This window comes from Mobula hypostoma, chromosome 16 (assembly GCF_963921235.1).
Source record: "Mobula hypostoma chromosome 16, sMobHyp1.1, whole genome shotgun sequence".
Classification (NCBI taxonomy): Eukaryota; Metazoa; Chordata; class Chondrichthyes; order Myliobatiformes; family Myliobatidae; genus Mobula; species Mobula hypostoma.
The window spans coordinates 31240388-31255160 of NC_086112.1; the positions used below are offsets into that span (position 1 = coordinate 31240388).

The following is a 14773-nucleotide window of genomic DNA, read 5'->3' on the forward strand; positions in this document are numbered from 1 at the left end:
AGAGCATAGAGAAGGATAGCATAGGCACAGACCTTCTGGCCCACCAGGTCTGCGCTGTCCGTGATTCATTTTAAGTTATTCATATTTGCCTACATATGGTCCATATCCCTTTGTTTACTGCCTGTTTATGTGTGTGTGCCTAAATGTCTCCAAAATGTTGCTAATGCAATCTGCTTCTACCACTTCCTCCAATATTATGTTCAGACACCTCCCATTGTGCTGTTGTGAATTAAGTTCCCCTTCCTCCTTTAGCCTCTGATGTTCTAAGAAAAAAAATCCAACTTTGTCCAATCTCTCCTTACTGCTAATACACTACAGTCGAAGCAACATTCTGGTGAACAACTTCTGCACCCTCTCCAAAGTCTCTACACCCTCTGGCCATTAAAAGAGCATCTTTTTATGCTCTTTATTAAAAAAGCACTGAAAGTACTCAGGTCAGGCAGCAGAATTCGTATTTCACGTCAACAGATTTTCAATGGTTCTTACTATTTTGTGCTGCTTATAGTTTCAGAACCTCAACTTGTGACATTAAAAAGTTTTATGGATAAAGTTCAACTCAGGGCATTAAAAGATAGATTTAGATATTAATGAACCCAACATGAAAAACCAATTTTGCCATTGTCCATGTGGGTCTGACCGGCTCTAGCCTGTTGAAGTTCAAACTAAATTTATAACAAAGTACATATATGTCACTATAAACAACCCTGAGATACATTTTTTCAGGTTTACACAATAAATCCATAACAAAATAATAACCATTATAGATTCAATGAAAGACCGCACCAACTTGGGCGTTCAATCAGTGTGCAAAGACAAAAAGAAAGAAAAAATAATATTATTAAATAAATAAGCAATAAATATTGAGAACATGAGAAGAAGAGTCCTTGAAAGTGAGTCCGTAGGTTGTGGGAACATTTCGGTGATGGGGCAAGCGAAGTTGAGTGAAGTTATTCCCTTTGAGTCAAGATCCTGAAGGTTGAAGGGTGATAACTGCTCCTGAACCTGGTGATACGAGTCCTGATGCTATTCTACCTTCTTCCTGATTGCACCAACAAGAAGAGAGCATGTCCTGGGTGGTGGAGGGGTCCCTGATGATGGATGCTTTCCTGCGGCAACATTTTGTGTAGATGTGCTCAATAGTGGGGAGGTCTTTACCCATGACGGATTGGGTCAAATCCACTACTTTTTATAGGATTTTCCATTTAAGGGCATTGGTGGTCAATATATTCTCCACTACACGTCTACCGTATAGAAGTTTGTCAAAGTTTTAGATATCATGCTGAACCTTCCCAAACTCCTAAGGAAGTAGAATCTATGCTTTCTTCGCAATGCACTTATGTGTTAGGCTGAGGTCAGGTCCTCCAAAATAATACACCAAGGATTTTAAAGTTGCTGCCCCTCTTTATCTGTGATCTTCCGACTAGGACTGATTCATGGACCTCTGGTTTCCTCCTCCTGAAGTTAATAATCAACTCCTTGTTCTTGTTGACATTGAGTGAGAAGTTGCTGTTATGACACCACCTGGCCAGATTTTCAGTCTCCCTCCTTTATGGTGATTTGTCACCACCTTTGGTTTGGCCAGCAACAGTGGTGTCGTTAGCAAACTTGAATATGGTATTGGAGCGGTGCTTGGCCACACAGTCATAAGTGTAAAGCAAGCAGAGCAGGGGGCTAAGCACACAGCCCTGTGGTGCACCTGTGCCGATAGATTGTGGTTGCCTATCCAAACGGGGGTCTGCAGGTGAGGAAATGGAGGATCCAATTGCAAAAGGATGCCAACGTCTTAGAGCTTAGTGATTAGTTTGGAGGGGATGATGGTATTGAATGCTGAACTGTAGTGGATAAAGAGCATCCTGATGTATGCATCTTCTGGGAAACAATGAACGATGAAAAAAGCATCCACCCAGGTTGACAATCCCTTCACGCAGGGGTATGTTTCGTTGGTTGCACTGCTGACCACAGTGGGATGGTAGGCATCACAGCCGCAAACTCCCAGCAACACCAGACGCTGCCCCTCAGCCACTAATCACGTGGACCGGCGGCGCCGGCGAAAACGACTGCACGGCGTGATGTCAGGGCGAGCTACGTCGCGCGCGCGAGCCGAGGGCGGGGCGGACGTGGGTCACGGGTGTGGGGGCGGTCATATGACTTGTCGGTACGATCGTGACAGAGAAGATGGCGGCCGAGAGAGAGCCTCCGCCGTTTGGAGACGGGGATCTAGAGGAAGAGGATGCCGAGTTCAGAGAGGTGGAGGGCAGCGAGGATCTCTTCGTCAGCACCACCAGCACCTTGGAGGTGAATGCCTGCGCGGGGGCGGTGGGCAGGGTTGAGGGACATGCCACGGCTTGGCCCGACCCGGGACGCCGCTGTGTATTTTTTTCATTTTTCTCTCTCTCGGGGACTCGCCTGTGTTTCACAGAGTCTCGCTGGACTTGACTCCTCTTGTGTTGTATTTGTCGATGATGTGTCGTTGTGGATGGCACAGCGCTGCTGAGCGGAGGCGGATTGTTAATCGCGCCGCTTCCATTAGATTATCCACAAGAAAAAACACCCTTTTCCAAAAAAAAGTGAACGTAATGAAGTTATCCTGAGCAAATTGCGCATGACGGATGGTCTAGGGTTTGTTTTTTGCCGACGAGGAAGATAAATCTCTAATCACTTACTAAAGACAACAGTTAATGTAAAATTCAGCACTATTAATTCATTAGATTGGAATGCTAATGTGTTACGTGATTTAGTTGAAAAATGATGCGTTTACAAATTATTTGGTGTATTCCTGCAATTTGCTGTAAATCGACAACACATTAGATGGTGTCCAACAAAAATCCTTTTGAATACAGTTTTGATATGAAATCCTGCGGAATTGTGTGTTCAAAGAAATTGGCAGCTGAAGAAATTTGAATGTTCTGAGGGGATGTGGGAAACATGTCAAGTTTAAAAACTAATTTGCCACCATTTCAAAGTTCAGCGTTTGTAGTTTTTAAGTAGTCATGTTGCAAAATTGAAATTTCAAATTGATCAAAGCTAGTGGATTGATCAGGGCCCATTTCTAAGGCAGTCCTGTCTTTAGCTACTTATATACTTAAAGTTTTGGACAGAACTGAATTTTGGAAGCATACTTGAGATTTATGTACAGTATATGTTTATTGAGATAGAATGCCCTTCTGACCCTTTGAGCTATGCTGCCCTGCAATTTCCCCAATTTAATCCTAGTCTAATCACAGGACAATTTACAATGACCAATCAACCTACTAACCAGTACGTCTTTGGGTTGTGGGAGGAAACCAGAACACCCTGAGGAAACCCACAAGGTCAGGGGAGAATGTAGAACAAACTTGTTACAGGCAGCGGCAGGAATTAGATGGAAAATACGGAAATCACTGGTATGTGTTGAGCACGATGCTTAGAATAAAGAGCTAATAGAATGCAAATGCTGAAACTGCCCATGGAATCTACTGTTCCTATGTGGGTTTTGTCACATTAGAACCCATTAAAATGTTAACACATGAAAGTTGATCTCCATCCTAAGTGCTTGTAAACATTGTGAAATTTTCCTGCACATCTCTATTTGAATTGTTTCTGAATTGGTAAAAGCTGTTAAGCAAACAAGACAGCATCGTACACTTAGCAAAAATGCTAAACTTAAAATGTGTAAAAGATTTTTTTCAAGTATTTCACACATTGCTCTGTATGATAATAGGCCAGGAAAGATAATGGTAATATGAATAAACCATAATTGGCTGACTACCTTTGTACTCATCCAATGAAGTCTTTAATCTGATTTGTTTACCTGAAGTCTTCATTTCTAATCAACAGACTAAACATGCTTGTTTGCTGTTCTTTCAGTCTAGTCCTTCTTCACCTGATCCTGCTAGTCTTCCAACTGAAGATATAAGTGTGAAGTCAAATGGTCCCAAATCTGATGCTTTACTAGATGATGACCATGAAGACCTGTTTGCTGGTAAGGATGCTGCAATTTTTTAAACTTTGATTTTAGGCAGGTCTACTGGTTCTTGTTTCCTGTTCAAGTTCCATTTTTTGGTGCAGCTTCCTCCTCAGGTTATTGTTGAAGGCTTGAAGTACAGAATTTAATTGACTTGAGTAAATATCAAGTTGGGAGCAAAAATTATATTTGTAGTGCCTTTCAGCTTGGGACAAAGAGCAAAAGCTATGTTACAGATTAGTCATATTGGGAGAGTTGTGTTTGAGAGGGATAGTTTTTAGAGATGTGAAGTTACATAGTTGGTTATTATTATGCTGTTAAACATGAATTGGAGGAACATAATGAGGATTGTAGCCATAATATCGGAGAGGGTGAAACCAAATGGGATTTTTTTTTTTGTAAAGCAGAATTGAGGTTTTGCTTAATTAGGAACTGGAGGGATCAGCAGGGATAGTAGTTAATAGGTGGCTTCATGGGTTAGGACATGAGAATTGTATAGCTTTCAGGTTTATTAAGGGCAGTAGGAGATTGGTTGAGGATGCACAGAATCATTTCTAGAAGAACCTTTAGTAATGGATAACCACTGTTCAGACTCGAATCCAAATGTTGAAGATTTTGTCCTGAACATCACTTTATACCTGATTTCACAGTTCAGAATCAATTTATTGTCAGTATGTGAAAAGTACCGGAACTGATTGTGTTTCAGTGTCAAGCATGAAACACAGGACAGTACCATAACAAACAACATGATAGCAACTAACAATTTACAAGACAGTGGTGTAAACAGCCATGAGAATCAACAATAGCAGAAGGGTGGCATGTGCATGTGACCAATAACCAAACTTAAATCAATAATTATCAACAGAACAAGGAGAGCAGGGAAGACCATTTAACAGATGTTGTGCAGGGACAGTTAGAGTATTACACCTGATGAGTTTGGTTGAGAAGATGGATAGCTACAAGAAAGAAGTTTCGGAGATGATGTGTAGTCCTGGTTGGTGATGATGAACATGTAGCATCTCCCTGATGGCAGTGTGGTGAATTGGTCACTGCTAGGGTCGGTGCAGTCAGCAGAAATTTTTTTGAGCTCTTTTCTGCACTCTGGTGATGTACCGGTCTTTTAATGTCATTAGCTGACAGCCAATAATCTTCTTACTGGACCACTTACTGCAACCTGGACTTGGAGAAGGAGGAGGTAGTGGGAAACCAAATGTGCTAGAGCTGGTCAACCCTCTCAATGATGGTTGAGTACAAATTCATCAGGATACGCCCTGAAATGTTAAGCTTTCAAAGCTGGCATAGGAAGTACAATCTGCTGGGCTTTCCTAGTGATGAGCATAATGTGCTTGTCCTACTTGAATGTATTGGTAATGGTAGCCCCCAGGAATTTGAATGACTTGACCACAGACACAGCCTGACCCTTAATCTCGAAGGAGGGAGGACAGGTAGGGGATTGTAGGTGGAAGTCAATCCTCATTTCCATTGTCGTGATAGCAGTAAGTGTCACATTGTTACAAGCGCACCATACTGCAAGATGGTCTGCCTCTTTTGATAGCAGGTCACGTCATTATTAGATTTAAGACCAACTATAGAACATAGCAATCTACAGCACATTACAGGCCCTTTGGCCCACAATGCTGTGCCAACCTCTAGAAACTCCTCTAGAAACTGCCTAGAATTTCCCTAGTGCAAAGCCCTCTATTTCTCTAAGCTCCATGTACCTATCCAAGAGGCTCTTAGTCATGTTATCTGTGAACTTTAGGATTTATCTGTGGAACTGGTCATTTGTATAAAGTGAGAACAGGAGGGGGAATGAGCACAGCCCTGGGGAGAGCCTGTGCTTATAGAAATTGGATCTGAAAAGTAGTAGCCCTGTTTACATATTGCTTCCTTCCTGTCCAGAAGTTCATAATCCACTAGCAGATACTGTAGGGTACGGCTGGCTGGGTTAACTTTCTGTAGAGCAATTCTGGGACAATAGTGTTGAAGGTGGAGCTAACATCCACAAACAAGATCCTCACTAAGTTTTGGGGGAGTCCAAATGCTGGAGAATGTAATGACGACACAAGTTAACTGCTTCCTCAACTGAGCAGTTTGCTCTATAAACAAACTATTATAGGCCAAGAAGATGTTCAGTAATGGACTTTACATAGGGCATCATCAGCCTAAGGTTTTTGTACTACTGAAGTCAGAGTCACTAGCCTATAAACATTAAGTTCAGTGAGTTTGTCTGTCTTGGGAACGGGAATGATTGTAGCAACTTTGAAGCAGTCCAGGACCAGGTGAGACACCATCAGGGCTTGCAACTTTCCTAACCTTCTGTTTTTCCAAATTTCTTCACAGAAAGTGTCGGGTGGGATGGAGGGAGGGGGAAGAAGGTGAATGGAGCTGAAGTAAAATGGAGTGATTGTGGAAGGGAGGTGGGTAGGGTTTTAGCATATTAAGATAGGGAAAGTAAGAAGTAAATGTTTTATTCCTACATATTCAAATACCCATCAGTAGTTTTGTAAGTTTTTATTTATTTTGGATGCTGTTAGCCAGTATTCAGTGGTAATTTAGTGGGATACAGCAGCAGTGATATGATTTTAATGTTTCAGGAGCTCATTGTATTACGAAACTTGTCAGTATAGGCTCAGCAGATTCTGAATCTCTACTTCCATTTCCTGTTTTATGCTTCAGGTAATCAAATTATGAAGGAACATTTCAGTTAGAGAAAATCTATTTGGGACCTCTTTAAATTAGAGTAACGTAATATACCCACTTGCTGTTTGTATTAACTGCTATTCCATATGATCATCTTGTAAGTTGAATTGACTATCATTTTTGAGTTGGCCTTGGTTTTACTAAGCACAAGATCAGTTTATATATTTTATTCAGTTAATAATTTAATATAAGATTACCCTCAAAGTTGTAGGTTTTCATGTGGAATATTGCAAATCAACTAAGGGAATCATTTTTGGAAGTCCATTGCGTTCTCATGCAGAAATAGAATTCAGACATAAACAACATTTACACACATTCAGATAGTGGATTCCTGTTAATTGGGACACATCAGGTCCAGTACATTTTGGCCCAATTAAGTGGTTGCCCCAATTAGCCAAAGTCTCGTAGGAATAGATAAAAAAGACAAACTTCTGTTTAACTGAGTAACAAATTATGTATTCAGATGAAATACAGAACAAATTAGAAAACTACAATGCTACCACAGTACTGTAAAAATATTAAGAGCTAATATACATCAACAGAGGAGTTTAACCAGTGTACAGGATGTCCAGGGAGGTGTAGCACATGTAGTGAAGGGCTTGTGTCCATTCTGGGGCAGCTCACTCACCTTTGATCCCCACCAAACACTCAGCTCTCACCTGTGGCTCCAAGTAGCTGTTTGCACGCAACAGTGACCATAACTTGTTACACTGCTTTGACAGGCAGGCTAAACCAGGTGAGGGTAGCTGGTGGGCCTTACACCCTGGTGAAATAAGGGACATGCCTGTGCTAGCTCCAGCAGACTGGGCGGATGAGATTAGTGAACGAAGGACGTGATAAGGCACAGAAGAAATCATGGTAATTCATTGCAACCAAGGAAGACCCCAGTTTGTGACAACTGTACCACTAGACTCAGACTTCTGAGATTGACAGAGTGCAACAGCTTTTCCACTTTAAAAGCTCTGCTGCGCACGTTTCACTTTCATCATTGAATATGATGGGAAACCAACATGCTGTCATGTTCTTTGACTAACTGTAATTAGACAAAATTGGCACAGATGCCTAGTGCAGATAATGAACCAGCTTCATACAATGCTTTTGATGATTACATTTTCCGAATCTTCATTTTTGTTATATTCAAGATGATTGTCAATATCTTTTAAATGCTTCATATTTCCTAATTTGTTGAAGCAGTGTCATTTTCATTTTCAATCCTGGCTGCTTCTGGCATCTCGAAGCCTGAATGCTTGAAACTGCAGTGAGCAAAACAACCCTAAATTGTCTTATTGTATATTTCTCGCTGGCTGTCAGTGACAAAAATCACTGTCATTTGAACTCAAACACACGCAACTGACGCTATTGTAAAAACTGCTTTAAGCATGGTGTAGTGACTAATGGTTACACAAGTTCACACAACTGACACTAGTTAGAAACCGTGCAGCAACAGTTTCCTGTCTCAATTAAGCAGCATATGTCTCAGATAAACAAAGGGAATCCTGGCTATTTTCTTGATTAGTTTTTCTTCTTTGAGTTGCCCCAATTAACCAATGGACGAATCCACTGTGTACTGTACTTTGAGGAATATTTGGTGATTGAACAGTCAAATACAGCTTTAGGTGATCGATGTAGAAATCTGAATGCTGTTTTATTGATTTTTATGGAAAGAAGTATAGATAAAGGGAAATCTCAATGAAAAGAGTTATTAAATTGAAGTTGCCCATGGAAATTTAATATAGTTATTGCAGATTTTGTTCCTTGGATTGACGGAGCAAATGTGAATATTCTGCAGTCTACTGGTTTAGTGGAATCAAGGTTAACGATTTCAAGCTCATAAAAATTGGAATTTTTGGATATAAGCAATTTCAGATATAAATTTGTGCAAAATGCTCTTTGTGTATTTCCCCCAGATACCAGTGTGTACATGCTTTATGCTCAGTGCATCCATACTGCGTTGCTTATTTCCTTAGAATTGCACCTTGAGTCTTGATGACGTAGTTGATCATGGCTCATTAAGTTCTGCATGTTGGATACCTGTATTTACTTTTCTTTCTTGTATACAAACTTGAGAGATTTATTCATGTTTTGCAACTTGATAAATGGACCTCCAAGTAAAATTATTTAAACTGAAACTGGATTACTGGAGTCTAGAGGTGGATGTGGCTACCTTTTTTAATATGTTTTTAATACTGTATATAAATCTACTGTGATAGTACAAATAATTCACCAAATTTTTACTATTGTTTCAATTTAGTCTATGCAGACATTAATTGCAGTGAGTTTTAGTGTAGCACTCTATTTTGCAATTGTTTATGATGTGGACTTTATTGAAACTGTGCTTTAGGAAAGGGTTTTCGTACTTACCTTTGCTATGGATATTTCTTATCGATTACGTAGGCAGTGATATTTGTAGTAAGTTTTGCCTCTTTCTTTATTGCTTTCCAGAGGCCACAGAAGAGGTTTCACTTGACAGTCCTGAAAAGGATTACCTGCTTTCTCCAGAACCAACTCCTGCTATTACCCCTGTATCTCCGACACTCATTGAACCACGAGCTGAACTAAAAATGCCTAATCCAAAGATGTTCGAAAGATCCAAGGAGGAGGTGTGTATATATTTCTTAACATAAGTGTGGAGGTTGTAAAGCAAATTTTAATACAATATTTTAGACTCTCTCCATTATCAGCACACTTTATAGTCTAATTTATTAATGTGTTGATGTTACAGTAACAATTGTTTGACTGCAGTAGAACAGCTTGTAAGATTAATCCATTTTCCTAGTAAATTTAAGTATTGGCAGGAGAACAATGAGAGCTTTGGGTTCAAACTGTTATAGGGTGTCTACTCTAACATTGTGTAGCCTTTGCCAGTCCGATTGGAAAGTTAGACATAAGCTGTTTCATTACTTACATTATCAATTGTATCTTGTTTTGCATCCATGCAGGTGACTTTGTTATCAATAGTAATTAGATTATACAGAAAAATATAATAGCTGAAGTTATGGAGTCGTGAAACTATTCTTGGATTAGAGCATTGGTGTTCAGATTTTCAGCACTGTGCAAAATTTTACTTTGGAAAGGTTTTATCAAACTCAATAATGTAACAATGTCTTGTTTAAGTTGTAGCAATGGAATTAAATACTTAAGAATGGACCATCAGGCAGGGTAATTGACAAGTAGTCTTTTGAGTACAGGTGTATATTGTAAGAGACCTAGATTTGTTTCTTGTATGGTTATACAATATCTAGTTAAACTTTATCCATTAGAAAATGCAATCTAGGATTTTAAATCTTTTTTTGCTTGATACAGATTTTTTTTTAGTTTAATTTGGAGATGGCTTTCATGGGCTAACTTGTTTTGCATACAAATTGCACTTTATTACAGCTTGAAATTCGTACTGCAAACTTCTCTGAGAAGGATTCCCCACCCCAACTGATGATCTTTTCTTCGTCTTCAGCCACCCAGCTCTGGCAAAAAAAAAATGGATCTAGTGCTTTCCTGGCATATATGATGAATAAACTCTTGGGCTTCCAGCTGGGTACAGATATCAATTGTAACCGGTGTCAATGACAAACTCCGCCACCTCCATCAAGGATGATGCCTATGTATGTCTAATCCTGTTGTCCATCATTCCTTCCAATCACAAAGGAGAAAATCTTAAGATGCTGGAAATCCAAACAACAGACACAAAATGTTGGAGAACCTAAATAGGCCAGGTAGCATCCATGGGAAAAAAAGCATAGCTGACGCCTCAGGCCAAGACCGCCTCAGGACTTAACCTTATCTAATCAGGTTTCCACGCTCTCACCTTGTTTACAATCAAATCCGGTTCTTACGTGGGGCAAGACCTTCATCTTTTTTTAAAAATTCTTTTCCTCTAGTTTTATTTCATTGGCTTTTGGGACTACCTGATAAAGGAAGCCATTGAAATAAAACTATAAGAAATTTTTTTTAGCAAAGAGATCTTGCTCTAAGTAAGAACTGGAATTTGATTGTAAATAAGATGGAAGAGTGGAAACCTGATTGGTTAGTCCTTATCCAATCAGGAGGGACGGACTAGGGGAATATAAATACCACTGGACTAGACATGCCCAGGCATCATCCCTGATGAACGTGGCAGAGTTTGTCATTGAAACATCAGTTATAATCGATAGCTGTACCCGGCTGAAATCTCTCCACTTTTTTGACAACAGATCTAACAGCTCTCTTTCTCCAATAGCACCCTCTCTAGCAGAACTGTTTGTTCTCAACAGTTTCTCTTCTGGATCCTCCAACTTTCTCCAAACCGTGAGCACTTGGCAGTAGAGAAGGTCATGGACAGACATATTGGAATGGGTAGCCACAGGAAGCTCCTGCCTTTTGCGAAGGTGCTTAATATAGTAGTCCCTGAATTAGTGTCAGGTCTCACCATATAGAGGAAGCTGCACCAGAAGCATCAGATACAGTAGATGGCCCCAACAGGCAAGGTATCGTCTCACCAGGAAGGACTGTTTCAGCCCTTAATGGTGGTGAGATATAGAGGCAAGTATAGCATTTGCCACGCTTATGAGGCAAGTGCCAGTAAGAAGATCAGTGGGAAGATCATGGCCTCCTCTACTGCAAAGATGAGGCCAAAATGAGGTTGGGGGACAATACCTCCTATTTTATTGGGGTAGCCTCCAAATTGATTGTATGAACATGGATTTCTAGCTTCCAGTAATTTCCCTCCCCCCCCCCCACCCCTTTCCATTTCACTATTCTGATGATTCACTCCTCCTGTTACCTGCCGATCACTTCCTGGAGCAATGGAACACTACCACACAGAAACAGGCCCTTCAGTCCACCTAGTCCATGCCAAATTATTGTTCTCCCTAGTCCCATTGAACTGCACCTGGAACATAGTCCTCTGTACCCCTCCCATTCATGTACGTATCTGAATTTCTCTGAAATGTTGAAATTGAACTCTCATCCACCACTCTGCTGGCAGCTCGTTCCACAGTCTCACCACCCTCTGAGTGAAGAAGTCCCGCTTCATGATCCCCTTAAGCATTTTACCTTTTATCCCTAACCCATGGCATCTAGTTCTAGTCTCACCCATCCTTAGTGGCCTGCTTGCATTTACCCTATCTATACCCCTCATAATTTTGTATTCTTTCTCAAATCTTCCCCCATTCTTCTATGCTCTAGGGAATAAAATCCTAATTTATTCAACCTTTCTCTATAACTCAGCTCCTCAAATACAGGAACATCCTTAAGTTTTTTCTCCACTCTTCTTTGCTATAGGTTGGTGAACAGAATGGCACACATTGTCCCAAGTTGGGACTCAGTAATTTCTTATATAACTTCAATATAACATTCCAACTCCTGTACTCAATACTTTATACAAAGGCCAATGCGCCAAAAGTGCCCTCTATGACCCTATCCACCTGTGACACCACTTTCAAGGAATTATGAACCTGTATTCCCAGATACCTCTGTCTCCTGCACTTCTAAGTGCCTTACTGCCCGCCATGCAAGTCCTACCCTGATTTACCCTCCCAAAGTACACTGCATCACACCTGACTGCATTAAATTCCATCTGCCATTTTTCCAGTCTGTTTTTTCCAGCTGGCCGAGATCCTTCTGCCAGCTTTGACAGACTTCCTCGCTGTCCACTACACCCTCAATCTTGGTGTCATTCGCAAATTTACTGATCCAGTTTGCCACATAATCATTCAGATTGTTGGATTATAGATGACAAATAACAACAGACCCAGCACTAATCCCTGCAGCACACCACTAGCCACAGGCTTACTGTCATTCAACCATCTACTACCACTTTGTGGCTTTTTCTGCAAAGTCAATGTCTAATCCAATTTAGTATCTCATCCTAAATGCCAAGTGACTGAACCTTCTTGACCAACTTTCCATGCAGGACCTTGTCAGTCCTTGCTAAAGTCCATGTAGAGGATATCCAATGCCTCTTCATCAATCTTCTTGCTAACTTCCTCGAAAAACTTAATAAGATTGATTAGACATGACCTACCATGCACAAAGCCACATTGACTATTCATAATCAGTCCCTGTCTATCCAAATATGAATATACTATATCTTATCTGTTAGAATATGGCTAATTATTCTGCTAGGGCCCCTGCAATTTCTGCACAAGCTTCCGAATAGGTTCAAGGGAACACTTTGTCAGGCCCTGTAGAATAATTTGCCTCAAGATAGCAAGCACCTGTTCTGTAATTCATATTCAGTTCATTGTTCTTTCCTACTAGATTCCTTCTTCAGCCCCTTACCTTTTTACCTCTTTCACCTGTCCCTTTGCAATTACTTATTTCATCCACATCTCCCAAATGCCCGTCTTCTACTTACCCATCACCTGCCAGCTTGTACTGCTTCCTCTTCCCCCACTTTATTCCGGTTTCTGCCCCCTTTCTTTCAAGCCCTGATATAAAGTGCCTTGGTCCAAAATGTTGATTATTCTCCTAACATGCAGCATTGTGTTTTACTGCAATTGATTTTTTATGAAGGACCAAGTTTCTTGTTATCTTATGAAAAAGAATGAAATAAGATTTGACTAGTACTACCCAGTTGAACTGAAAGTTAAAAGACTGGAGTTCATAGACAAATTGAATTCTTACATCCACCAACTCAGGACCATTTCTTTAGCTGATAGTGATGCTGATAATATTAAATGTGGTCTATTAGAAACAGTTTAATGATTGGTGTCCATGTTTTTGAAAATTAATTTCTATGACTATTCTTTCCTATAAAATCTACATTTCTGGTATATAATTTACTAGATGTTGCCTTTTATCTCTGATCTTACTAGTACATTTTCTGTTTTGCATTTCAATTAAGATTTTGAATTGAATTTTCACTTGATTTTGTGCTAAATTGTCACAATCTTGTTGTTTTTATTGTAGCTTGAGGAAGAGGCAAATGGAGATGTGTTTGACATTCAAGTGTCAGTTTCTGACCCTGAAAAAGTTGGTAAGGTTTTTAAATGGCTAACATTATGAAAATGTGTTTTGAGTATTGCTGAGGCTCTCTCCTTTTGCATTGGCCCTTTTGTAGACTTGAATTTTTTTGACTAGCTCCGTGCTTAAACTTTCAGTTCTCCTTCTGAGGCAACTCTCTCCTCCCACGATACTTGTTTTGCACATTACTGCCATTTGATTTGCAATATTTTGCTCTGCTTTTACTCACTTCAAAAAAAACTGAATTCTATTTATTAGCCTCTTAGTGAAATTTCACTGTGTAGTTTCTTCCGACCCAAGTCTTCTAGCTTATTTTTCTGTAATTTTACTTTGAAACCCATACTATTGAATTGTAATCCAGATTTATAGTTTGCTTTTAACAGTTCTCATTGCAATGAATCTAATTGTGTTTTATCACTTAGGTGATGGTATGAATGCCTACATGGCTTACAGTGTATCAACTAAGGTAATGGTTTAACAGCATCGTGCTTCTGGTGGGGAGGGCAAATGAATGGACAGTGTCCGAAGTGGTGTGGTGACTTTGGTGAAGTTGGGTTGCATTATTTCTGTAGTCAGTGATTTCCATTTATAATTAAGCAACTTAATCAGCATGTAAACAGAACAAGACCAATGGGCTCTCCATCATTTGGGGATGTCACCAAAATTGATACTTGAGCTCTGATATCTAGGAGACTTGTCACTTCTAGGGATACTCATGCCATCGGTTCAAGGTGATCACTGGTCGTGTGTAACATTGATTGAAATTAATTGCAGTAGCGAGAGTAACAAACCTGGGTCAGTAGTTTTAATTGATTGATCACTATAATTAACACTAAATCCTTGTATAGCTGTGTACTCCATGATCTGGGCCAAATGTGATGCACATCCTAAATTGTTGAACATTTACCGTATTGACCCATTATGTTGCCAGTTATGTGTTTGGGGACTGTTGGTTAATGGTCATGTTAAACTGCTGCAAGAATAATTTGTACAATGTATGCCTGTAATTCAAGATTTTTGCTATTTCTCTTTTTGTCATGGTTCATCAGTGTCTGGGTAGAAATTTTGGGGTGGGGAGGGGGAAAAACTTCAGGCCAGACACCCAGTTTTGGGTCAGTACTCAGTGGTGGTTGCATGTTGACTTTTAGACTATAATTGAACCTGATGGGCTTCCAAGATGTAAATTAG

At 40.0% G+C, this 14773-nt stretch overlaps 1 protein-coding gene across 1 annotated transcript in view; it reads left to right on the forward strand.

Moving 5' to 3' along the window:
- The first annotated feature begins 2140 nt into the window (after window positions 1-2140).
- snx2 (sorting nexin 2) overlaps window positions 2141-14773 on the forward strand; it is a 56025-nt gene continuing 43392 nt past the window's right edge. The window contains exons 1-5 of the mRNA XM_063068714.1: window positions 2141-2295; window positions 3847-3961; window positions 9089-9246; window positions 13532-13598; window positions 14008-14051. Of these exons, the coding sequence (XP_062924784.1) occupies window positions 2176-2295; window positions 3847-3961; window positions 9089-9246; window positions 13532-13598; window positions 14008-14051 (504 nt within the window). The 5' untranslated portion in view covers window positions 2141-2175. The remainder of the gene's footprint in view (window positions 2296-3846; window positions 3962-9088; window positions 9247-13531; window positions 13599-14007; window positions 14052-14773) is intronic.